Source organism: Hippocampus bargibanti, linkage group LG08, assembly GCF_051943395.1.
Source record: "Hippocampus bargibanti isolate YZ-2025 linkage group LG08, ASM5194339v1, whole genome shotgun sequence".
In the NCBI taxonomy this organism is placed as follows: domain Eukaryota; kingdom Metazoa; phylum Chordata; class Actinopteri; order Syngnathiformes; family Syngnathidae; genus Hippocampus; species Hippocampus bargibanti.
In genome coordinates, this window is record NC_142741.1 from 13973923 (window position 1) to 14001237 (window position 27315).

Here is a 27315-nt window from a genome sequence, read left to right on the forward strand (position 1 = left end):
GAAAAGGGCTTTTGTGTCTGGCAACAGAGAGCAACTGAAGGCCGTCCAGATCCATCTGAGGAGGAAGATCAGAGAGGGGAAGAAGGCCTACAGGATGAAAATGGAGGAGCAACTGCAAGCCAGCAATGTCGCTGGTGTCTGGAAGGGCCAGAAAAACATCTCAGGCCACAAAAGCCCAGTGACATTGAACGAAAAAGACAAGGACTGGGCAGATGAACTCAACCGCTTTTTCAATCGGTTTGACGCCTGTCGCCCCTGGCCCACCGTCAACTCCACCTGTAGCTGCACCTGCACCAACTCTCACTGTGGACTTACCCTCCCTGCACCCTCTCACGACCAGCTTCCCGCAACCAACAACTGCCCTCCCAACCGTTGCCACACCCTCAGCCGCCACTCTGCCACCTGGTTCCTGCCTGTCTGTCACAACTGCGCAGGTGAGGAACCAACTGAGGAGGATGGAAGTGAGGAAGGCAGCAGGTCCGGATGACATTAGTTCCCGACTCCTCAAGACCTGCTACGACCAGCTGTGTGTCATTGTCCAGCACATGTTCAACCTGAGCCTGAAGCTGGGCAGAGTTCCAGAGCTGTGGAAAACGTCATGCCTGGTGCCAATGCCCAAGATTGCTAACCCAAAGGGGCTCAATAGCTACAGACCGGTGGCACTGATGTCTCACCTGATGAAGACGCTGGAGAGACTCGTCCTCGCCCACCTGCGACCGCTGGCAAGCTCATCGCTGGACTCGCTACAATTTGCCTACCAGCCCAGCATCGGTGTGGAGGACGCCATCATCTACCTCCTTCAATCGGCGTTGCTGCACCTGGAGAATGCTGGGAGCACGGTGAGGATCACGTTCTTCAATTTTATCCAGTGCCTTCAACACCATCCAGCCAAACCTACTGGGGGAGTCGTACCTACATGCCTGAGTCGACCACCACCTCACATTCTGGATTACAGATTATCTCACAAACAGGCCACAGTACGTGAGGGTAAATAACTGTGAGTCGGACAAGCTTCTCTGCAGCATCGGAGCTCCACAGTCCTGGCTCCATTCCTGTTCACCCTCTACACCTCGGGCTTCAAATACAACACCCCATCCTGCCACCTTCGGAAGTTCTCTGACGACTCAGCTATTGTCGGCCTCATTACAGAGGGAGACGATCGGGAGTACAGGAGACTGACAAACGACTTTGTGGACTGGTGCCAGCAGAATCACCTCCAGATCAACACTGGGAAAACCGAAGAGCTGGTAGTGGATTTCTGCAGGAAACAATCCTCACTGGCACCGTTGAACATCCAGGGTTCGGATATTGAGAGGGTGACCTCCTACAAGTACCTGGGTGTTACTCTCAACAATAACCTGGGACAGAGAGTCACCTCTTCCTACTCAGGAAACTGAAGTCTTTTGGAGTTCAGGGGTCACTCCTAAAGACTTTCTATGACTCTGTGGTGGCTTCAGCCAATCACGATGGAATTGTCTGCTGGTCACGCAGCATCACCACCCGGGACAGGAAAAGACTGGAGCGCCTTGTCAAGAGGGCCAGTGCTGTCCTGAGCTGCTCGCTGGACTCTCTGGAGGAGGTGGGCAACAGACAAACACGAGCTAAACTAAAAGCTATGATGGACAGCCCCTGCCACCCCCTCCTCCCCACCCTGACAGCACTGGGTAGCTCCTTCAGCCAGAGAATATTACACCTGCGCTGCAAGAAGGAGAGGTACCGCCGCTCGTTCCTACCGACTGCTGTCAGGCTTTGCAATTCTCAATGATCACATGTGAAAACAAAACAAAAAACTGGACACTTGTAAATATTGGATGATGCAATACAGCTACATATATCAATATTCCTTTCTTGATACTTGCACTATGTACAGTTTTTAATGAAACGGTTTTTGCACATTTACATTTGCACAGTTAACATTATTATTTTGTTATGCTTAGAATATCTTGTTTTCTAGTCTTTCACCCGCCAGCCCCTTTCTAATTGCTGCTGTGTACTGCAAATTTCCCCATTGTGGGACGAATAAAGGTTTTCTGATTTTCTGATTCTGATCAAGCAATTGAAGATCATTGTCGATAAGAACTTGGGGTGTCGCAGCAGACTTTAGGGGCAGCGTTGGATTCTTATAATTCGTTTGAAGTCGGTGCAGCTTCTGCTAGATGGCAGATTTCCGGGACAAAGGTGTCCTTGAAGTCGTGAGTGACCAGCAGCGCCACTCTCTCGGAGTCGCAGGTTCCAATGCTGGGAGTGACCAGCGGCACCACTTTCTTAGGTTGATCTTTGTGGCCATTGATGTGTTGGAAGTCGATCCCTGTGGGGCCTCGCACCGGCCTCGCAGACGTCAGATGGAACCACGTGTCCCCCTTTCCTTGTAAGCGAACAGCAGATGAAGTTCTCTCTGTCACGTTGTATGGATCCGTCCACCTTGGTTCAGACCACTTCCTTTTCAGAACCTTTAACCACAAACGTTCACAATAATTCATTCGTGGTGGAGCATCGGCTCCACCACGTTTTTCAGTGAGATTGGAAAATGTGAACGTCAGTTGTTTCAGCTCAGGTGGTCCCTCCACCTGGGGTTCCTCCAGCGGAGCTGTTGGTGCCGGAAACGATCTGTTAGTATGACATTCAAAGGGTGTCCAGCCTTTGGCCGAGCTAAGTGACATCACCTGACCAGGAGCAGTCACGTCCGGATCGTGAGTGCCCTATGGTGGCTTCGTCATAGGCTATGCACATGTGCATGTTTATAATAATAATAATAATAATATGTCTATGTAAGCTCTCAGTCGTACAGGAGTGGTCCATCGATGAGAAGATTTCTTCATCCGTCATCTGTACTTTTTTGAAGGTGTTGGACGTTTCGCCTCCTATCCAAGAGGCTTCGTCAGCGAACTAGTCTTACTGGTCGTATCTGCCCTATTTATATATCCCTAATGTCCAGACATGGCGGCGCCGGACAGAGCTATGATAGGTTGCCTATTCTCAGGTTGGGGGGAGCAGAGGACCACTCCCTGTGGCCCCACTGATTGTTCCTACATTCCTGACTAACGACTGGCCTGTTTGCCCCACTCCCTCCGGTATCACCTCATCAGCATTACGAATGTTGATCAACCTGTTTTGCCTAAGCAGGCTATTGTATGAACGATCCAAATTGAACTTCACCCCACCAGACCGGTTTAATGAAGGATTTTGTTGTTTTATGAGAATCGCTTCTTTTACTCCCCTTTCAAACCATCTATGTTCTTTCGCTAAGATTTTAACCTCATTGTCGTCAAATGAGTGGTTGCTAGCTTTTAGGTGCAAATGTACTGCCGATTGAGGCCCACTCGTATTATCCCTGAGATGTTGATAAAGTCTTTTTTTGAGAATTTGTTCAGTCTCCCCAATGTACTGCTCCTCATAATTTTCTGTGTGGAGTTTGCATGTTCTACCCAGGCCCGCGTGGGTTTTCTCCGGGTCCTGCGGTTTCGTCCCACACTCCAAAAACATGCATGGCAGGCAGATTGACCACTCCAAATTGCCCCTAGATGTGAGTGTGAGAGTGACTGTTGTACGTCTTTATGTGCGCTGCGATTGGCAACCAATTCAGGGCGTCAAAGTCAAAGTCAAAGTCAAAGTCAGCTTTATTGTCAAATATGCTAATATGCATGACATACAGCACAGATGAAATTACTGTCCTCTCGGACCCAGCATAAAAAGCATAATAATTACTTTAACAAAAACAAAGAAGAGGTGACAAAGAAAGACTGCTACCCACTACCACGCGTAGACGAGACCTTGGATCTGGTCTCGGGTTCTGCGTGGTTCTCGTCACTCTACCTGCGGAGTGGCTACTGGCAAGTCCCTCTCACCACAGAGTTCGTTCCGCCTCCTGAAAGATAATGAACCCTTCGTGTGGCTGCCGGATTGTCAGGAGGCATTCTCCAGCCTAAAAAAAGCCCTCATGAACGCTCCCGTCCTCACCCCTCCTGATCCATCCCTGCCTTTTTTGCTGGACACAGACGCGAGCAATGTCGGCATGGGGGCAGTGTTGTCCCAGGTGGGGCCAGAAGGTGAGCGAGTGGTAGCCTATTTCAGCCGCACTTTCAATAAAAGTGAACGACGCTACTGCGTTACAAGACGTGAACTGCTAGCAGTTGTTCTGGCGACACGTCACTTCAAGTACTACCTGTGTGGCGTGCCCTTCACCATCAGAACAGATCACGCCGCACTGCAGTGGTTGATGTCGTTCAGGGAACCAGAAGGCCAAGTAGCACGGTGGCTCGAGGAGGTGCAAGCATTCCACTTCACTGTGGTGCATCGGGCTGGGGCTCAGCACGCTAATGCAGATGCACTTTCCCGGCGCCCATGTTCCATTAGTGGCTGCAGCTATTGTGACCGGCGAGATGCCAGGGAGTTGGAGCTTTGCGGGGAAGCGGCTGCTGCTGTGCCGACATGCTGCACCCTGGAGGCTGTGGACACTGCTGAGTGGGCTTCAAAACAACAGGAGGACCATGATCTCAACCCCGTGCGGCAGTGGGTCCAGAGTGGCAGGAGGCCGCCCTGGGAAGGCGTGATGGGACTCTCTGTTGCTTCCAAAGGCCTTTGGAGCAAGTTTGATGGCTTACGCATCAAGGATGGCGTACTGCAGAGAGCCTGGAAAGAACCTGCCACCGGGGAAGAGAGATTGCAGGTGGTCGTGCCAAGAGCTCTCAGAGAGACGGTGCTGAGAGCATGTCATGGGGGCACCGGCTCGGGAAACTTTGGCAGCACAAAGACCCTCCGACGGCTACGCCAAGGGTTCTATTGGGGGCAGCACCGACAGGACGTAGAGGACTTCTGTCGGCGCTGTGATGAGTGCATGGCCTACAAAGGACCTCAAGCCCAATCACACGCACCACTTCAGCAACAAAGGGTAGGTGCGCCCATGGAGAGAGTTGCTGTGGACATCATGGGCCCTTTCCTTGTGACAGACAGAGGGAATCGCTACGTGCTGTGTGCAATGGACTATTTTACCAAGTGGCCAGAGGCATACGCACTGCCAGACCAAGAGGCGGAAACAGTAGCTGATGCGCTACTGGAGGGCATGTTCTGTCGGTTTGGAACTGCAGATATCATCCACAGTGACCAAGGCAGAAATTTTGAGTCCAGGGTGTTCGCTGCTCTGTGTGAACGCCTTGACATGCAGAAGACGCGCACCACTCCCTTGCATCCGCAGAGTGATGGACTTGTGGAACGATTCAACCGCACCATGCAACAGCAGCTCGCCATCCTCACCTCCACACACTAACGTGACTGGGACAGGCACATCCCACTGGTGCTGATGGCTTATCGATCAGCGGTTCAGAGTTCCACCAGCTGTACCCCTGCTCTGCTGATGCTGGGCCGGGAAATACGGACACCGGCAGAAATGGCGTTTGGAAGACCACCAGGCGGCCCCGAGGACCAGCCGGGGCTGGAGTATGCCCGTCGACTGCAGGATCGGCTGGAGGCAGCGCACGCATTCGCACGGGACCAGCTGGAGAAAGCCGGAGCACGCCAAAAGAGGAATTATGACGTGCGGAGCAAGGGGCGAGACTTCCGGGCCGGGGAACTGGTTTGGGTGTATACGCCCAAACGGAAAAAAAGCCGCTGCCCCAAACTAGACAGCCACTGGGATGGCCCTTGTCGGGTACTCGAGCGGGTGGGGGAGGTTGTTTATCGGGTAGCGGTCCCCCCCAGGGGCAGGAAAATTGCTCTACATCGGGACAGGTTGGCCCCTTACCGGGGCAGCAGTATTCCTGTATTTGAGGCGGGGTCTGCTTCGTCCACGTCAGGTAATCTGGTTAGCCCAGGTTCCCCACCCTCCTCCAGTTTTGCCCCGAGTCAGCCAGCGCAGGGGGGAACCGAGCCACAGCCAGGTCGACCACAGAGACGCAGACGAAGGCCACAGCGACTTGAGGACTTTTTTTTGTTGACCCCTCGGGGCGAGGGTTTCATAAAGGGGAGGGTAGTGTAATGTTCAGTGCTTGTGTTATGCATGTTTGGGGGCTGGGCTTGTTGGGGTCCCGTGACGACACACACGGAGAGAAGGGAGGACCCAAGAACGGGGGTTAGGCAGTATGCCTGAGGGATTGTCTGCGCGTGAGTTGTGGCGTAACAACAGCTCCTGTTTGTGTGATAAAACTGCTAAATTTGTTAATAAAATACCGACTCGCTATACCAGCGACTCTGCGCATCATTTGTCACGCTGAGGGGCATTACATTGGCCTGGAGGGTGTCCTCCTGCCGAAGACAGCTGAGATAGGCTCCAGCACCCCCCGCGACCCTAATGAGGAATAAGCGGTACGGAAAATGGATGGATAATAATAATAATAATAATAATAATAATACATTTCATTTGTAAGTGCCTTTCAAAACTCTCAAGGTCACTTTACAGTCACTGGATCCGTTTTTCCTCTGTTAGTTTTCGTATTTCTATTTGCGTGGTCTTGAATGTTTTTTGCAATTTATCATATTTATTTTATGTACGTACAGTATGTGTCTGTCTGTCTGTCTGTCTGTCTGTATGCCTGTCTGTCGGTCTGTCCTATTGTCTGTCTTACACGTTCAACGAATTGGAGTTATCATTTTCAGGTGTCTGAGGAGCATTGCACAAGGTTTTAATCTCCTTTCGTCAATGGATGCTACAACTTCATGTTTGCTTTCAACATTTAGCTTGTAGTAGACGTGCACATTCCAACATGACGTCTCTGATCTACTGCTGAAAAGGGTGCTTTGATCTCTCTTTCATCTAGAACTGCTTCATGTCACAAAATGTCACAAAGAGGGTATAGCAATTGCTGAAGAATGAATGACTCTGTGTCTTTGTGTTGTCATATTATTTTATATATATATATATATATATATATATATATATATATATATATATATATATATATATATATATATATATATATATATATATATATATATATATATATATATATATATGCTCCTGATATGTTTAGTTAACGCAAACATTGGGGAGACTCAACAAATTCTCAAAAAAAGATTATCAACATCGCAGGGATAATACAAGTGGGCCTCAATCGGCAGTACATTTGCACCTAAAAGCTAGCAACCACTCATTTGACGACAATGAGGTTAAAATCTTAGCGAAAGAACATAGATGGTTTGAAAGGGGGGTAAAAGAAGCGATTCTTATAAAACAACAAAATCCTTCTTTAAACCGGTCTGGTGGGATGAGGTTCAATTTGGATCGTTCATACAATAGCCTGCTTAGGCAAAACAGGTTAGGCAACATTCGTTATGCTGATGAGGTGATACCGGTGGGAGTGGGGGAAATAGGCCAGTCGTTAGTCAGGAATGTAGGAACAATCAGTGGGGCAACAGGGAGGGGTCCTCTGCTCCCCCCAACCTGAGAGTAGTGACCTATCATAGCTGTGTCCGGCGCCGCCATGCCTGGACATTAGGGATACATAAATAGGGCCGATACGACCAGTCAGACTTTAGTTCGCTGACGAAGCCTCTTGGATAGGAGGCGAAACGTCCGAAACCTGCAAAATTGTACAGATGACGGCTGAAGAAACCTTCTCATATATATATATATATATATATATATATATATATATATATATATATATATATATATATATATAGTGATGTCACGAGAGGCTGTGTCCTGGAGGGCAAATACATCCCCCTAAGATGGCTCCACCCAGAGAGAGTCTTGGTCCCACCTGGTGGAAGGTAGCAATTAAACCCACACACCTGCAGCTGATCAGGGCTTGATTGGAAAGCAGGGCTCTTAAGGCAGAGAGCCTCTGAGTGTGCAGCTTGGGGGAAAGACAAGCTCGATTGCTGTGCTCTGTGGAGAAGTTGATTGCTGCGTGGAACTCGTTGCCAGTTGGGACCCCACGACTAAACACTGGATTTGAACCTAGCTAAGGTGGCTAGGCTACATGACGAGGACGTCAAGAGGGGTGAGGCCTAGAGACTCTTGTAAAGAACTCCGTCTTCAGTTTTACCTCAGAAGAGACTTTATTTGGATTTAAGTAGCAGAAGAGACTTTATTTGGATTTAAGCATCAGAAGAGACTTTATTTTGATAAGTATTGGAATAGACACTAAACCTTTGTTGCTTGTGAATTCCCCCTGGAACCCTTGATTAAAACCTTTTTCTTTGCATCCAAACCTGTCGTCCATTGCACTTCTTGTCCCGTCCCGCTGAGAGCAAGCCTCTCATGATATCACAATATATTTATATTGTGGCGGGCACTAGGACCAGGCATCTCACCCAGCAGGTGCAGAGGAGGGGGCGGTTCATGTTACATATATTACACTGCTTTTGCTGTTCAGTTCAGATCCACTTGTTAGCCGTTGGAATAAACACGTCTCCACATTTAGTCGTGTGTGCTCATTCCTCAACGGCAACACTGGTGACCCCGACGATGGAAATGTTCATGGCAACGGACGAAGATGTATCTTCTACGGCCCTGTCGCCACGACCGGCGCCCAAACTCGCAGCTGCCGCCTACGCCGCGAAGTTGCCCGAGTTCTGGCACAGCGACCCGGCTTCGTGGTTCCAGCATGTGGAAGCACTTTTCCACCTACGAGGCGTCACAACAGATGACCCAAAATATTACATGGTCGTGGCGTCCCTCGAAAAACCGACAACGCATCGCATGATGCAACTTCTGCGCGCGCCTCCACGATGCGGGAAGTACGACGCGCTCAAACAACTGCTGCTCCGGCGGTTCACGCTATCGGCCTCCGAGAGAGCAGACAGACTTCTTTCGCTTCCCGGACTCAGCGACGGAACAGCAGTGGATCTAATGGACAAAATGCTGTCGCTGTTAAATTCGGATGATGGCGGATTCCTTTTCCCCTACATTTTCCTTCGCCAGCTACCACCCGAAGTGCGCGCCGTGCTCGCTAACTCGACGTGCCTAGCCACCGGCGACTATCGTGGCTTGGCGGAAGAAGCAGATCGAGCGCTTTTGGCGATACGGTGGTTAGCCGTGCAAATCGATCCGACCGTCGTGGCCGCAGTGGGATCGCAGAAGCGGCGCGGGAAAGCCACCTGCTATTTCCATCAGTGGTTTGGCGCCAAGGCTCGACGCTGCGCACCTCCCTGCTCCTACGAGACGACGGGAATCTTCAACGCCCGACACCCAGTAGCAGCCGTGGGTGCCAGCAACGAAAGCGAGCTGCTTTTCATCACGGACTCCTCGCCAGGAAGACGTTTCCTTGTGGACAGCGGGGCACAAGTAAGCCTGCTGACGCCCACCGCTGCGGACAAGATGGCAGGTGGATGCGGGCCTGCCTTGTGCGCAGCTAACGGCTCGCCCATCGCTAACTTCGGTTCCAGGTCGGTGACTGTGCGTTTCCACGGACGGGAATTCAAGTGGAACTTTATTGTTGCCTCGACCACAGTTCCCATAATTGGCGCCGATTTTTTATGTGCTCACGGACTTCTTGTGGACATTGCCAACCGTCGTTTGATTGACGCCATCTCTTTCGCCACTTTTCCGTGTGAGGCCGGAGGGCTCGGGGCGTTAACGCATGCAAATTATTTAACATCGGGTAACGTTTATGAATGCCTGCTGACCGATTATCCGTCGTTAACCACACCCGCCTTTTCCAATGCCGATACTAAACACGGGGTAGAGCATTTCATTCCCACGTTTGGCCCGCCAGTTTTTGCCCGCGCTCGTCGCCTCGACGCGGCAAAATTGGCAATGGCGAAAGGGGAGTTCGCGACGATGGAGCGCTTGGGCATCGTGAGGCGTTCCAACAGCCCGTGGGCCTCACCATTGCACATGGTCCCCAAAAGTGACGGTTCTTGGCGGCCGTGCGGTGATTTTCGTCGGCTTAATAATGTAACCACACACGACCGTTACCCAATTCCGCACATCCAGGACTTTTCCGCACGTTTGGCCGGAGCCGTGATCTTTTCCAAAGTTGACCTCGTTCGCGGTTATCACCAGGTTCCGGTACGGGCAGAAGATGTGCCAAAAACTGCAGTAATAACCCCTTTTGGCCTTTTTGAATTCCTCCGTATGCCTTTTGGCCTGAAGGGAGCGGCACAGACCTTTCAGAGACTGATGGACTCAGTCTTGCGAGGTCTTGATTTTGTATTCGTCGATCTAGACGACATCCTTGTGGCCAGCCCTTCACCGGAGGAACACCTGTCGCACTTAACCGAAGTTTTCAAGCGCCTTGATTCGCACGGCCTTATAGTTAACCCTGTTAAGTGCCAATTTGGGCTGTCCAAGATCGATTTCTTGGGGCATCGCATTTCTCCACAGGGCGCCACCCCCTTACCCGCCAAAGTGCAAGCAGTGGTGGATTTCCCCCGCCCGGCCACAGTTAAGGCTCTGCAGGAGTTTTTGGGCATGATCAATTTTTACAACCGGTTTCTTCCTCACGCAGCCGACCTCCTACAACCCCTCTACGCCTTGAGAAAAAAGAAGGCTAACGACCCCGTCGAGTGGGCACCGCAACGAGCACAATCCTTCCAACGGGCCAAGGAAGCTCTCGCGGGTGCAACTTTTCTGGTCCACCCAATCTCAACCGCACAGGTGGCTTTGACTACCGACGCGTCTGATGTTGCCGTAGGGGCGGTGGTTGAGCAGCTTGTGGAGAATTTTTCAGTCGGAAGCTGCAAGATAACGAACGCAAGTACAGTGTTTTCGACAGAGAGTTGTTAGCACTCTATCTTGCAACGCGCCATTTTCGTTTCCTCCTCGAGGGGCGCCGGTTTACCGCATATGTGGATCACAAACCACTCACATTCGCCATGTCAAATGTGACTGAACCGTGGTCGGCCCGACAGCAACGGCATTTGGCGGCCATTTCTGAATTCACAACAGACATTCAGCACGTGGCCGGCAAATGTAACCCTGTGGCCGATTGCTTGTCACGCGCGATTGTGTGTCCAGTCCAGCTCGGGGTGGATTTTTCAGAGATGGCCACCGCCCAATCTGAGGATAAGGACATCCACGAACTCAAGGCAGCAGGCACAGCCCTGAAACTTGAGATGGTGGCACTGTGTGAAGGGGGTCCCGCTCTCCTCTGCGATGTGTCTACGGGTCGCACTCGTCCCGTGGTTCCGCAGGAGTGGCGTCGGCGAATTTTTAATTCTATTCATTCCCTCTCACACCCTGGCGTCCGGGCGTCAGTCAAACTTATTGGGGCCAAGTTTGTCTGGCCTGGGTTACGGAAGGACGTCAGGAAGTGGGCAGCTGCATGCGTGGCATGTCAGCGCGCCAAAGTCCACAGGCACACCCGAGCAAACCTGGAAACTTTTCCAATTCCGGACAGGAGATTTGACCACGTCCATGTGGATCTGGTCGGGCCCCTCCCTCCTTCGCGGGTTGCACACATCTCCTCACCATGGTCGATCGAGCCACTAGGTGGCCGGAAGCAGTCCCCCTGTCCTCCACGACCTCGGCAGATATTGCTCGCGCATTTCTGTCGTCCTGGGTCGCACGTTTCGGCACGCCATCCGATATCACTTCGGACAGAGGCCCCCAGTTTGTGTCCGAGCTCTGGTCGGCCATGGCGCAGTCCTTGGGTGTGCAGGTACACCGCACTATGGCCTACCACCCGCAGGCTAACGGGATGTGCGAACGTTTCCACCGGTCACTGAAAGCCGCGCTACGGGCCGCGCTGTCGGACGGTAACTGGGTCGACCAGCTTCCGTGGGTCCTGCTCGGGTTACGTTCGGCCCCTAAAGAAGACCTTAACGCCGCCCCCGCAGAGTTAGTGCTCGGTCAACCACTCCGCGTTCCTGGTGAATTTCTGCCTGAAGCTTCGGGTGCACCTTCATTCCCCCTTTTGCCAGCAGAGCCCCTGACTCCAGCACCAATTCACCACTGCGTCCCCAAAATATTTGTTCCGTCTGCTCTTAGGTCAGCCCGTTTCGTCTTTGTGCGTCACGATGCCCACCGCTCTCCCCTCCGACCGCCGTACGACGGCCCGTTTAGAGTGCTCGAACACGGTGAAAAGAGTTTTGTGCTCGATATGGGTGGGCGGAGGGAGGGAATTTCAATAGACAGGCTCAAACCGGCTTATTTAGTTGCAGGCGAGGACGTTTCGCCGGCCCAGGCCCCACGTCGCGGACGCCCTCCGAAACCTCCAGCCTCACCGCGGCATGCCAGGGTTGAGTGTCGTTCCCCCACTGAGGTCTCGCCCGAATCACCTACACCACCTAATGACGGACTGCGTAGTCGTTGGGGCAGGCTGGTTAAGCCCCCTGCAAAATTTTCACCTTGACCTTCCTTCTGGGTGTTCTGGGGGGGGGGGGCTGTGTGGCGGGCACTAGGACCAGGCATCTCACCCAGCAGGTGCAGGAGAGGGGGCAGTTCATGTTGCATGTATTGCACTGCTTTTGCTGTTCAGTTCAGATCCACTTGTTAGCCGTTGGAATAAACACGTCTCCACATATTCATCGTGTGTGCTCATTCCTCAACGGCTACATTATAATGATTATTATTAAAAACACTATTGTAGAGGAACAAGGTCGACGTTTTTCCCCTTTAGCTTCATGAATGCGCCTATGATCCCTATGAAGACAACAAAGGAAATTGCAGCCTGAAGGGCTAGCACGACATGAGGTTTGTTCAAGTGTGCAGAATGAATGGGCACAAGTTATGTCCGGTAACTGTTCTTCATTGAATGACGAGTTGAGTCCCTACTTTCTATTTAAAGTAATCGAGGTCAAAGTCCTTTAAAATAAGCAAGGCACGCTACCAAGATCATATCAAACCAATACAGTCCTGTTTCGATATATACGTCAATATTAAGTAAAATTGACAAATAAAAAATGGGTTTACCGATCTCAAGTGTTAACCAGACGAGGTGGCCGAGTGGTTAAGGCGATGGACTGCTAATCCATTGTGCTCTGCACGCGTGGGTTCGAATCCCATCCTCGTCGAAATTGTTTTACAGGGTCACAAAATGCGTATTTGATAGTGCGTCCCCACCCAGCTGCCTTTCAAAGTTAAAGTCAGCTTTATTGTCAAATATGCTAATATGCATGACATACAAAACAGATGAAATTACTGTCCTCTCGGACCCAGCATGCAAGGCACTTATAATTACTTAACAAACATAAACATGAACATATTTTGTTGTAAACATTTTATTCCGTGTATATTCATAATTAAACTAAAAAAATCTATTGATAACTTGTTCAAAAATTGTCGGCAAATTGGCGTTTTCATGTTTATTATGTTTGTTAAAGTCATTATAAGTGCCTTGCATGCTGGGTCCGAGAGGACAGTAGTTTCATCTGTGCTGTATGTCATGCAGATTAGCATATTTGACAATAAAGGTGACTTTGACTTCACTCGACAAGCTATCAATGTAGAGAACGTGGAGAATCAGAATGTCCACTGGATGGCAGCAAGGGGCAACAATCAAAAGGAAACGTATCGAAGAATCTTCGAGTCATTTGTTGAGGTGCTTTTTTGACCCGCTGTGGCGCCGCCTGTTCGGAGAGTCTGAAAGTAAATCACAACATTACTGGACTTGTTTGGAGGTGACAAACCAAAGAACCAAATTTGAGTCAGCCGAGCAAGGCTTTTGATTGACACGCAACTCCCTAACAATGGCAATGGCAGCATTGAGCACTGGACGGTCACACCTCCAAAACATGCTGACACACATACTGCGTTGTTTGTACTGGATAGTTTTGTGAAGGAGGCAGTTGGCGTGTGACAAGCGTTGGGAACAATGTTTAAACGTTTTGCATCATCTTGAAGGTTTCTGCAACTGATAAGAAACAAGATAAGTTTTAATATTTGGATGTACGTCATAAGTCATAACTGAAGGCCTGATTTCCAACTGCAAGGGTGTCATTACAATGTGAAAGTTTAAGTAATATATCGATGAAAAGGTTTCTTCAGCCGTTATCTGTACTTCTTTGAGTAATATAAAGTAAACTTATATATTAAGTAATATATTGGCCCTTAATGACATCATTGAGTTTAAAATTTGATCAAGAAAAATATTCCCAACTGTTGATGTTAAACCACCAACTCTCTCACTTTAGCATCCCCTCAAAAGATATTTAAGGCCTAACAGCAGTGTGTGTTCAGCATATTAAGAAAAACCAATGGAGTCCCACACAGGAAGTGAAAGTTTAAATGAGGAAGTGGTGCAGATTTTTCCAACTGGAGAGGATTCTCTCACAAACAGCAAATCATGCAGGGATTAAAAATGTCTGTCCAAGGCCGGACCAATCAACAAAATAGTCTTATTTCTGAATATTGCACATTAACATTTTGAATTAAGATGATTGGGTGTAAATACAGTGAAATTCAAAAAGCCTTAACGCGAATGAACTCGGGAGAAAAATGCCTCAAAAGTTGCAAAAACAAACACAAATAAAAACGTTAGCAAGGGAAAATATCAGTGTATCATAAACCTGTGTGTGTGTGTGTGTGTGTGTGTGTGTGTGTGTGTGTGTGTGTGTGTGTATGATGCATGTGATAGGAGGTACCCCAAATTTGTTAGGTTGTGGAAGGTCTTACAAAGTGAGAGCACAAATACAGATGAGTGTAAAAATTAAAAATTCTAAAATCCCGAAAAGGACACGATAATGTGCTAACTTCCCAAAATGATATGCTTTGTTTCGTAACGACATTATTGCAGGTCGTCCTGGGGAATAAGTGTAAAAGACAGCATCAGCACACAAATAAACAATACAAAAAAACAGACTCAAGTTCTTCTGAAACAAGCTAATTTATTGTGTTGTCATGCAGTGTCACACAAACATGCCCGAGTCCCGATTGTGCGACTGTATGTTACCACAAGGTGTTATCGGTTACAGTCCCAACTGTGCAGTGAAAACTTCTACCCAATTCATACATATTTACATTTGATGCTAATTACACACACGCACATACATACACTTAAAAGTCCCTGACACTTCTAAACTTAGTGAGTCGCTTTCGTATTAAAGGTGCAAATTGTGTTATTAGATTATATAAAAGTAAGAACAACAAGTATTGTATCGCTAACAAATTCCTTGTGTGTTCTACATACTTGGCAATAAAGATGATTCAGATTCTGATAAACATTTGACACTGTTGTCTGTACCACTCCACCCTATAAATTATGATTGAAAATTATGCCACAGTGGATATAAATAAAAATGATCATTTTAATGCTGGTGAATTTGTTTTTGTACTTTTTTTCATGTTAAAAATCCCTGCTGGTTGGTGTGCAAAGTGGGACAAAGTCCCCCTCGCCCCACTGTCCGAAAAGGTGCCAATTTCCCCACTTTAGGAGGAAGCATGAGCGCTGTAAAATTGTATGAATTGTTTCTGAATCTTAAGTATAAATCTTAGGAGGATGCAGTGTCACTTTTCCTCCCAAAATATGAATCATAACCAAATCCCTACATATATTATCCTTGGCATAATATACATGTAGTCTTAATCTCCCATCTCTCATGTTGATCTCAATCAGGACTTCATTAATTCCAATCTGTATGAGATTTTTAATGCCCCTGACAGCTCTAAGATCTACACGTAGTTTGAAGCCCACTTCGGTTCAAGATCTTTGAATCATTGAATATGACTGCATAACCATTTTTTACAATGAAGTTGAATTCTACTCACCATCTGAAATTGAAGGGCAACTGTGGGAGTGTAATAACAGTTCAGGGCACTACGGGCTGCCCAGACTTGAAATTACACACGCATGCACACAAACCCTTACAAAATTGTCACCGACATCTGTCTGCGTGTACTCAGGTATGTTTAAAAACAAAACAAAAAAAACCCCGACATTTTTACCACACCTCTCCACCAGGCAGTCGTTTAAAAACAAAACAAAAAAAACCCGACATTTTTACCACACCTCTCCACCAGGCAGTCATGTACATGCCAAAGCACCGGTTGGCACTGTAACCTCCCCTCAAACAAAGTTGTCGAAAAGCAGAGTAAAGTCATCTCTGTTGAAAAGGCAACAAAAGGAAACTCAAAGAAAAAGCATTAACCTTAAAGGACAACCGACAGCATTTTTTTGTTTCCTAACTGACATCCAGAAAAACGTTTTGTAGCATCTAAAATACCCAAAACACGCAGTATGATATTTTAGTGGGCGGCCCGGTAGTCGAGTGGTTAGCACACCGGCTTCACAGTGCAGAGGTCGCCGGTTCGTGTCCCGGTTCGGCCTCCCTGTGTGGAGTTTGCATGTTCTCCCCAGAGAACATGGGTTTTCTCCGGGTACTCCGGTTTCCTCCCACACTCCAAAAACATGCATGGCAGGCAGATTGACCACTCCAAATTGTCCCTAGGTGTGAGTGTGAGAGTGACTGTTGTATGTCTTTGTGTGCCTTGCGATTGGCTGGCAACCAATTCAGGGTGTCCCCCGCCTCGTGCCCGAAGACAGCTGAGATAGGCTCCAGCAACCCCCGCGACCCTAATGAGGAATAAGCGGTACGGAAAATGAGATGAGATGAGAGATGATATTTTAGTCAAATGCAAAACACCAATAAAAATTACTTAAAGTGTCTGAAATCTGCAAAAAATTGAGCTGCGAATTGGGCATTTTCAGAAAGTCCCGCCCCCAGTTCGTGACGTCTTGCCTTGCTCGAGAATCAAAACAATGGCTTCAGATTCAGAGAATATGCTTTCTTGTTACACACCCAGTTATGAATATGATTCAAATAGTTCTGAAGAGGAAAGCATACATGTTTGCAATCGATTAAATAATTTATTCCGTGTCATTTCGAGGCAATAGGGGGCGGGGGAATGTCGCACCCAACAAAACAGACAGAAGATGGCGACAAAGCTCAGTGTGTAATAATAATACTTGGCCTCCGTGTGTAATAATAATACATGGGCTCAAATGTTTGTCACAACACACAAGGATTCACCATGGCGTTATTTATGTGTTTTCCTTCTAATTTCGCCATCAACACGGATCAACACGAAGTTTTCAGACCAAACAAAGTACCGCAAAATGCATTGATGTGATGCAAAGTATGTCCTTTCTCAGTCAGGGGCGTTCCTTCAGTGACGTAGGGTGAGGACTCGTCACCAACTCAAAAACAAGGCTTCCAGAATATTCAGCGCGAGTCTTTAAATGTAAAATATAGCTATATGCGGTGGAATCTTATTAAAATACACTCAGTAGAAGTCATTTGAAGCCATTTTACAAATTATGGACACAACTTGTCCGGGGGCGTCGATTGTCCTTTAAAGGTCATTTTATTTATAATTTTTTGGGGGGTAAAATGTTAGTTGAAGCACTTTGTGAGGCTGTGGTCCCCCTAAAATGTTCTGTGATTTTTCTTAATTTGATTCATTTCATATAAAAAGCAGCGAGGTGCATAGTTAAGCTTGGCGAAGACTATTTTTTTTTAGTGTTTATAAAAAATATATACATACAAATGTGATCAGCAGCCAGCTTAGCTCACTGCTAACATTCAGATGTTGCTGCGTTTCTGGTCAATGCAATTAAGTGAAGCTACTTCTTCAGGACAAGTTTTTGTCATTTACTTTCATTTCTCTGACCCTGTTGAAGATGAGGAAGTAGGGGAGTGGAGTTGGGGGATGAGGGAATCCACATTGGGCTCATGCCCTCCATTAGGGTTTGTCTTTTTGGACGGGTCCTGCCGCCACAAATACCAAGGGTTCAGTGGACCCCTCCATTGTAGGGCTTGTCGAATAAGTCTGTCTCACCAAAACTGCAAGAGACAGGCTGCTTGTAGAGTGGGTTGGTTGCCTGTGGAACACAACCAGAAATGTCCACAACGAATCAGACAAAAAACAGAAATATCCGACCACAGATACGGGTGTAATCAGGTACAACTTGAAAGGATCAGACATGACCAAATAGAACCGATCATAACCAACAGAACTGGACCTAAATACACAAAGCCAGATACAATCAGAAAGCACCAGACACAAAACCATAACAAACCAAAGCACAACTACAAAATAAAATAAAATACAGGACAAAACCAAAATGCTATGTTACTATTCTATTACAGTGATATCTCAGTTTACGAACACTTTAGTTTACTAGCTTTTTGCCTTACGAACATTAAATTGGTGAGAATATAATCTTGGTGGTTGGCCTTCAAAGGACAACCGACGTCACTTTTTTGTTTCCAAACTGACATCAGAAAAACGTTTTATAGCATCTAAAATACCCAAAACACACAGTATGATATTTTTATTCAAATGCAAAACGCCAGTAAAAATGACTTAAAGTGTCCAAAATCTGCAAAAAAATTGCGAATTGGGCATTTTCAGAAAGTCCTGCCCCCAGTTCGTGACGTCACGCCAAGACGTCTTGCATTGCTGGAGAATCAAAACAATGGCTTCAAATTCGGAGAATATGCTTTCTTGTTACACATCCAGTTATGAATATGATTCAAATAGTTCTGAAGAGGAAAGCAAACATGTTTGCAATCGATTAAAGAATATATTCCGTGCCATTATAGGCAACATTGGGGGGAAATGTCTCACCCAAAAAGAGGCAGAAAATGGCCACCGAGCTCCTGTGAGGAATTACTCAGCCCGTTTCCACAGGCTGATAAATTCCTTACATGAAGCTTGGACTTCTGGCTCTTTCTGGTGCAACACGAGGTTTTCAGACCAAACAAGCATTGACGCGAAGGAAAGGACTGCTAATATGTGTCCTTTTTTCGGTCAGGGGCGTTCCTTCAGTGACGTCACGTACGGACTCGTCACCAACTAAAAAATTAGACTTCCGGAATATTCAGCACGATTCTTAAAACGTAAAATATAGCTACATGCGGTGGAATCTTTGTAAAATAGGCTCAGTTGAAGTCATTTGAGGCCATTTTACAAATTATCGACACAACTTGTCCGGAGACGTCGGTTGTCCTTTAAGTGGCCATAACATGAGCTATAAATTTGGCAGTAATATAAACTGTGGTCGGATAAAATAATATAACCAAAAACATATATTGATGGTTGTACGATACTGTCCTTGCCTACCATCTCATATCGTGCACGGGAACGAGCATTCTGGAAGCGTGAAAACTCCCGCCGGTCGTGGATGGTGATGATGAGCTTCCAGACGCCGAGCAGCAGCACTCCCACTAGAAGAATGCTCCCCACCACCGCCAACAGGACCATGAGGGCATCCGGACCCCCACCACATTCTGACACAGACAACAAAATACAAGGCGGAGACAATTAAAAGGAAAGTGTCTAAAAAGGGGTGGATGTTTCAAGGTTATTTCAAAAAAATACTATTGATTTCATTATGGAAAAACATCCCATCACATCAATGTAATTTTGAAAATAAAATCTGAGGTTAAGTAATCTCTGAGTATATCACAAACGGCACACCTCCCCTGCTTGAGTGTGCAATGTTTTCATCCCCAACTTCCTGGAGCCAAACTCAGATCGCAGTGAATGAATGACACTCTGTGTCCTAGTGTTATCTTATTATTTGTTATATAGTTTTCCCCCCTTTCTTTCCTTTCCTCTTCCTTTCATAACTTTGCTGCTGTGTTACTTCCGGGTTGAGTGAACGCTCAAGAGCTCTGCTCACTACTTTTTCTTTCCATGAATGGGACACGTCATAAGGTATAGCACAGCGAGAAGCAAACAGGAGCTCACCTGGTTCCGTCAGGGCAGTGAGAACGGACTGTCCGCTGGCATGTTCCGAGTACGTGAACTTCATCACACAGTCGGCGTCCGTCTTGTAGAGGCACAGCACGGCGCCCGACTCGTCCGTTTCTAGGATGAACAAAACGGCAAACTACATCAATAAAGATGATTCTGATTATGTAACTTTGAACACCAGCAACATGTCAATCATGCTTCCTAAAAAAAAGTATATCCTGTATTTATTAGTATAACGCACACACGTGTATAACGCGCACCCCTAATTTTCAATTAAAAATCGGTATAAAATGTTCACTTTTTCTCGGCTCGGTAACAGTATATCGATTAAAATATGAAGAACACTGAATCAAAACTCTGGATATTGGTAATTGTGCAAAACAGCAATGCTTAACTCACGTTTCAGTGTAGTATGGGCGAGGCGAGGAAAGGAAATGGCCCGTAGCTAAAGAAATGGTAATCAACAATCAATAAAAAGGAATGCGCGTGATCCGGGTCTTTCCGCGAATCGAAACTGAAGGGCATCTTAACAACAGCTCGACTATGGAGAATAGCAATGGAAATGCTGCCCCCTCCTGGAAGGGATGAAGCATTCAATATATACGAGATTTTTTTCCCCAGGACTCGTTTATAACGCGCACCCATACTTTGAGTCTTTTTAAGACAGAACATTTTGCGTGTTATACTCGAATAAATACGGTACATAAAAAAAAGAATATGCTTTCTTGTTACACATCCAGTTATGAATATGATTCAAATAGTTCTGAAGAGGAAAACATATATGTTTGCAATCGAATAAATAATTTATTCCGTGCCATTATGAGGCAACATTGAGGGGAAATGTCTCACCAAAAAAGAGACACAAAATGGCGACCTCCTGTGGTCACCTCCGTTTCCACAGGCTGATAAATTCGTTATATGGAGCTTGGACGCCCTCTTCTGGCGGCTTTTGGGTGCAACACGAGGTCCCCAGACCAAACAAGTACAGCAAAATACATTGACGTGATGGAAGGACCGCTACAATGCGTCTTTTTTTCGTCAGGGGTGTTGCTTTCGTGACGTCACGTACGGATTCGTCACCAACTCAAAAACAAGACCTCCTGATTATTAAGCGCGAGTCTTAAAATGTAAAATATAGCTATATGCGGTGGAATCTTATTAAAATACACTCAGTAGAAGTCATTTGAAGCCATTTTACAAATTATGGACACAACTTGTCCGGAGACGTCGCTTGTCCTTTAATGAAAAGAAAAAATCAGTAATAATATAATTATAAAGTGCCATTACACCCAGCATGTCAAGCAATTATTGATTAATTCATTATTCACATCATAATGTCATTATTGTTTCAGAATTGAAGATGGCATTTAGCTGCACTGTGTACTTTATTGATATCAACAATCCAGCATGGAGGGGAAATCATGTGGCTTCATGTTGCGGGTGTGTTTTGATTCATTGCTCACTGATGTCCATGCGTGCATGAGGAGGAGGGGAATAGACGGCAAATCCCTCCCTTCTCTGGTTATATGTGGAATGTACATGTGGAGTCCATTAGGGCTGATCCGACAAGTGAGGAATGCTATGAATCACGTCAAAATTGGGCCAAGACCCAGTGCTCCTAAAATAGTTACAACAGCAACACGCACGCACACACGCACACAAGCACACGCACACACACACCTGCTGCCTGCTCCTAACTGAATCACGCATAATTCTGAGGGTTTATTTACTCAACTGCAGAAGTACCAGGCATTTATCTGTTGGCTGACTTCTGTAAAGGCGTACAACACACAGCTAATATGAGTATACGGTATAGTAAAAGTAATGCCAACCATCTAGCATTTATTATTTTGTGGGGCTGGAAATGGGTGTATTTGAGCTTAGACATATCTTTCTTTAAAATGGAATTACAGCACAAGTCCACCTAAATAGAAGACCACAGGGCATCTAACTGAGAGGGGACCATTATTTGAGAAAGGATAGTATCACGACACACAGTCTTGTTAAAAAAATGAAAGAATGCAGCAGTTACCACGACTAGATGAAATATGTTATAACTAACTACACACAGTGCTTCAATATAAGAGGACCATCTTCTGATAAATGAAGTCTATTATTAGCACTTGAGGAAATATTGTATTTCAGTGCTTATACACGGGAGGCATCTGTGAATTTAAAAACAGAAAAAGTGTGCCGTCATGCAGCTGGATCACAGTTTTGAAGAACTATACTCAACCCTTCCATGACATCACACACAGCTGAGGCTTGCTGTTCTTTAATTGCTGGAACATTAAACTTATGGTAGTTTTCAATGAACACAGACTTTGAAGTGCTTATGATTTAAGAATCATAAGCATGTCACCCACTGATACTTCAAGCTGCCCACAAAAATAATAACAGTACTCAAGTTGGGTGGAGTTAAAGAGAATGCTGGCACAGATATACAGTATGTGAACACTGCTGGGGTGTGTGTGTGTGTGTGTGTGTGTGTGTGTGTGTGTGTGTGTGTGTGTGTGTGTGTGTGTGTGTGTGTGTGTGCGTGTGCGTGTGTATGTGTGTGTGTGTGTGTGTGTGTGTGTGTGTGTGTGTGTGTGTGTGTGTGTGTGTGTGTGTGTGCGTGCGTGCGTGCGTGCGTGCGTGCGTGCGTGCGCGTAAATGCTCATGGACAATGTTTACTTACTGAGAGTCTCCACTGTGATGATTTCATCCTTGCACAGACGTTGGCAAGTCTGGTTGTCTGAGAGCTTTCCCGAGTTGAAAAGGCGGCACTCAATGCATTCTCTGCATTTAATGAAAAAAAAAAGAAAAATGCATACTTTTCAATAAGTTAAGTTTGTGATTTGTGCCGGCTTCAGGCAGCTAACAAACTGCGTTAACACAGCAGATGTGAACTAGGAGCAGATGACAGTACATACACTGATAGAACCATGTCAAATCCAACAATTTTAGGTTTAATTGGATTCACTGTCCTTTTATCTACCTTTTAGTGTCACAGGCGTCCGGACAGGTGGGGCATTTTTCACACGTATCTCCGAAGGCGCCAGTCTGCGTGCATTGGCAGCGTCCGCAAACACAACCGCCGCGCCCGCTGCACATCTGCCCGTTGTCGGCAATGCACGACGCGGTCTCTGTGGAGCAGTTGCAGTTGTCCCCGATGTAGCCAGCATGGCACTTGCACTCGCCGCAGTAGCACTCGCCGTGACCTGACAAGGGGAGTGCAAGTTTAAAGAGGAAGTTAGCACTGAAGAGCCCAATTCATCTCTCAGTAGAACTGACGTGATCTTGCTCGGCAAAGACTAACAATCAAACAGAAATCATTTCCTGTAGCACTGGGGCATAAGCCAATAACTGAGACTGACCTTTGCCTCCTTGATGGACAAGCATCTGATCCTAATGATGCTAAACAACTGACCCAAAACAATGCCATGAAAGAAGCTTAGGGTTGGAATCCCAAGAGGGAGATTGGACTTGCAACTCTTTCACACAAGGATGTGACAAAATTGCTGCATCATTTATGTGGAGGAGGCGAAGTCTTGAAAGCTCAAAGACACACGACAAAAATCTTTCAATTGTCCAAAAGCATTGGCAACAGTCAAATTAGAATGCCCGCCTGGTTATGAGATGGCGATTTGTGACTCAATGACAGATTTCCCAATCCCTTGTGTAATGCACACGGGGGTGAGGGAATTCTGAACAGGTCGAAATCAATTGGACGACAGCCCACCGCACGTGGCTGTGGTACTGCAAAACCCGGGGGACCCGGATTTGACTTCACTTTGCGTTGAGTACAGTATTACAATTCTCCTCTTAAATAGTATTTATTTCAACTTTATCAATTCCAGCATGCTGCCGTTCCAGGAAAATTAATGCGTCAAAAGATTAACAGTAGAGCCAGAATCTATTAATGCAGGGGTCCCCAACCTTTTTTGCGCCACGGACCGGTTTAATGTCAGACAATATTTTCATGGACCGGCGGATAAATACAACAAAATAAAATGATACGACAGGTATGGAAACTGTTTTTTCTTTCTTTTAAATATAATAATAAATGTGAATCCATTGTGTATTTTTATCCAACTTTATTAGCAGAGTCCTGGTAACATCGCGCCAACAACAACATATGTAACATTGTCTCTGCCTCTTAACGCTCAATGGTCACCATGGTAATGTTTAAACGTGCCTTCAAAATAAGATACACCACAAAAACAAGTGCAAAGCGCATGAAAAATAAAAATAAATCACTACAACTGAATCAGTGGGACTCCTGAGCTTGTTTCTCTTCATAGAGACAGTCCCATCTAGGGATAATGGGAGACAATGACACCCGAAGTGTCTTGCTTATGTCCATTCTACTCCGTAGTTTTGTTTTTATTGCTGTCCCTGCAGAAAACCCCGCTTCACACAAATAAGATGTCGGAAACGGCAACAGGGTTTTCAGTGGTGTTGTGGCGATCTCGGGGTATTCTGCCATCACTTTAATACAGAACACCGGCAGAGTTGTTGTCACAAATATACTTTTAAATCCGCCATCATTTGCGAACTCCAGCAGTTGTTCTTCCTCTCTCACAGGCATGCTGGATTCACCTGTTTTGTTGGCAAATGGGTTGCAGATCCATTCCTTGTCATTTCGTTGGTCTTTTGTGGCTGGGAAGTAGAGCTCAAACTCTTAATAGCAAAGACAGGTGCTCGTGCATCAGCTGGAGCAGGGGTGTCAAAGTCATTTTTTGCCGCGGGCCACATTGTAGTTATGGTTTCCTCTCGAGGGCCGTTATGAATTTGGGGAACCCATTAGAATGTTTAAATCCCTTCAAATATTACATATAGAGCACACAGCAAATTAATGAATAACTCGTTTTCAAATCTGAAGTCAAGAATAATGACTTTTATTGTGGTTGACATCCAAAAATATGAAATTTTGGCTCAGATTTTTGCAATCATCGTGGAATTTAACAAGTTTGATTTGCTTTCGCGGGCCGAAAAAAATGATGTGGTGGGCCGGATTTGGCCCGCGGGCCTTGACTTTGACACCTGTGAGCTGGAGGAATGAAGGCTCGGGCTCAGTCTCTTCCAAAAACCCCGCCAATGTTTGAAACATGTCAAATACACCGCTATTCATGCGCCGTCTCCACAAATCCAGTTTAAATGCAGCTACTTTATCAGTCAACTTGAAGACAGTTGTCATTTTCCCCTGAAGTGACAGATTGTGTTCGTTGAGCAGGTTGAACATGTCGCACTGGTAAGGGAGCTTTGCGAGCCATTCCTCGTCACGGAAATGCGCTGCAAGCGGTGACTTTTCATTTTTCAAAATAAAACATAGTTCAGACTCAGATATATAAATTATTTATTTTTTCTTCGCGTCCCGGTACCAAATGACCCACCGACCGGTACCGGTCCGCGGCGCGGGGGTTGGGGACCCCTGTATGAATGTATTTCCCTGGCCTTAATATACATATAGGGTGCACCACATTATAAGGCGTATAGAATAGAAGCCAAAATCGTGTCGGCAGTTGAGCTATGCATCATCACGCTAAAGAGAATATGATACAATACCGCTTTATTAATATGGAGCTTTCACCACCAGCTGCATGTATAACTAAGCGCTGTACAGAACATATGATGTCCAAGACATCTGAATACCGATCCATATATGCGGCGTATCAGATTATAAGGGCAATACTTTTAATAAATTTATTGTGTGCTCATTTTGAGCATGACGTCTCTGATCCACTGGGAAAGGACACTTTAATAGTCTCCTCTTTTATATCAAACTGCTTTAAACAACAAAGCAAGAAATATAGCCTGAATTGCACGACTGTCCATGTTTTGTGTTATGTTTTGTGTTTATTATTTTACTTTGTGTAAACAGTTTTTGTAAAGTGCTTTGTTACAGTTTCAGCTGTTGTTAAAGCGCTATATAAACCATTATGTATTGCATTGTAATGTATTGGAATATTCAGGGACGAGTCCCCAGACTCGTGCCCGAAGACAGCTGAGATAGGCTCAAGCACCCCCCGCGACCCTAATGAGGAATAAGCGGTAAGGAAAATGGATGGATGGATGGATGGATGGATGTACAGACTATATATCCTGAGAGAGCGCTCACACAGCTTTTCCGGATTTGCACATTCAGATCATTCGATGTGTGTTCATGTCAGAGTGATGAGAACAATTAACATTAAGGTCTCTGGGTGGTCAGCCTTGGGTGTCAAGTGCCACTGATATTTCAGCAAAAGTCAGCATTCCACTCTATGAACTGTACCCTTCAACAGAGGGCAGGGAGGCAAGAACATGTCTGGAGGGAACTCTGTCCCCTTGGTAAAGCAATGTAAAAAATACAGGATCCACCACTGCAGCAGGGAACGCTATGGTTTAAAAGTCAATTGATTAGACAAACAACTTTGAACAGATTAAAAGGTTAATCCAAAACCCCACCTTTAAAAGCAAACTAATGCCCTATTTAGCCATATTAAACATTGCTCGGGATAAACATTAAAATAATAAGTATCATTAGTATAAATATTGCTTTGCTTTCAATAGATAGATAACAGAACAAAGGCGTAGTATTTGGTTGGAGACGTGTGTTACAGGTACCAGGAGATAAGGGGAAACTGACTCTCACACACAAAGGAAGTGTGAAATCACAACATGACCAAACGCTGCACGACGGAGTTGTAAGGAAGTAACCAAACGCTGACTCGGCAGGACACAACTTTAGATCTCCCCTCCACCCTGCCTGGAAGTCGGGGGAAACAGCCTGGGAACGATGGCGTGGACCGAATGCCAGGAGATACCCAATGGGGGGTTGATTTCTTTGTGTGGGCCAAATTTGAATATGCATGTAATACACCTTTAAATTTGGGCTCCTCAGTCTCAGTCTTTGTCTTTTGTCTCTCCTACTGATTTTGAGGACACGCAAATATTTTCTGTGTCAGGGAGCTGACAGGGAGCTTTTGCAAATTTCCCCATTGTGGGACGAATAAAGGTTTTCTGAATCTGATTCTGAGACCCAGAATTCTGTATTAGATCAAATTGTTAGGAATAAATTATCTGTGAGTAACTTGCCGGCTTTTTTGGTCATCCCTCTCATCACGAACACGCAAATTGTTAGGCGACAACATTGCGCAATAAGATAAATATTTAAGTACATTACAATTACACAGTAAATTTAAGGTAACCGTTAATGCTAATATTAGTTTATGATATTTAAACTAACAAGTGCCCTTTCATAAGCACTTCCAATGGAAAGTTTTGAGAGTGTAACTGGGTCACTTGGTGTGACAATTCATCGAAAGATTATTAATGACAATCTGGGATTGGAACTGCACCAACTGTAACATGAAACACAGAAGGAAAGATCCACCCATTCTTCCATTTTCTACTCAGGTTATTCTCAGAAGTGACGCAGCATGCTGAAGCCCGACCCTTTGGGGAGTAGGTGGAGTACACCCTGAACTGGTCAACAGCCAATCGCAGAGCAGACATAGATGAATAATCATCCGCTCTCACACCTCGGGATGATTTAGAAATTTCAATCAGCCTGCCATCCATGTTTTTATAATGTGGGAGGAAACCGGAGGACTCGAGGAAAACCCATACAGGCCCGAGGAGAACATGCAAACTCCACACACAGAGGACGGAGCCGGAATTAAACCGACAATCTCTGCATTGTGATATCGATGTGCTAATCACGGGCTCAAGTGCAGTTGCGTCAACATTAACTCATCTTGTCTTTTGGA

At 46.2% G+C, this 27315-nt stretch overlaps 2 protein-coding genes and 1 non-coding gene across 5 annotated transcripts in view; 1 reads left to right on the top strand and 2 right to left on the bottom strand.

Moving 5' to 3' along the window:
- tnfaip6 (tumor necrosis factor, alpha-induced protein 6) overlaps positions 1-12880 on the bottom strand; it is a 43659-nt gene extending 30779 nt beyond the window's left edge. The window contains exon 1 of the mRNA XM_089002636.1: positions 12794-12880. The gene's annotated coding sequence lies outside the window, so the exon portion shown is untranslated. The remainder of the gene's footprint in view (positions 1-12793) is intronic.
- Positions 12813-12894, top strand: trnas-gcu (transfer RNA serine (anticodon GCU)). Its single transcript has one exon. It is a non-coding gene; the product is annotated as a tRNA-Ser (tRNA).
- A 1798-nt stretch (positions 12895-14692) lies between these two features.
- itgb5 (integrin, beta 5) overlaps positions 14693-27315 on the bottom strand; it is a 59834-nt gene continuing 47211 nt past the window's right edge. For 2 of the 3 annotated variants that reach the window (XM_089003471.1, XM_089003470.1), the window contains 5 exons: positions 22560-22782; positions 22260-22360; positions 19574-19693; positions 18944-19110; positions 14693-17699 (listed from right to left, as the gene is read on the bottom strand). In XM_089003471.1, coding sequence (XP_088859597.1) covers positions 17610-17699; positions 18944-19110; positions 19574-19693; positions 22260-22360; positions 22560-22782 — 701 coding nt within the window. In that variant the 3' untranslated portion in view covers positions 14693-17609. The remainder of the gene's footprint in view (positions 17700-18943; positions 19111-19573; positions 19694-22259; positions 22361-22559; positions 22783-27315) is intronic. The other variant, XR_016115889.1, reaches the window with a different exon arrangement.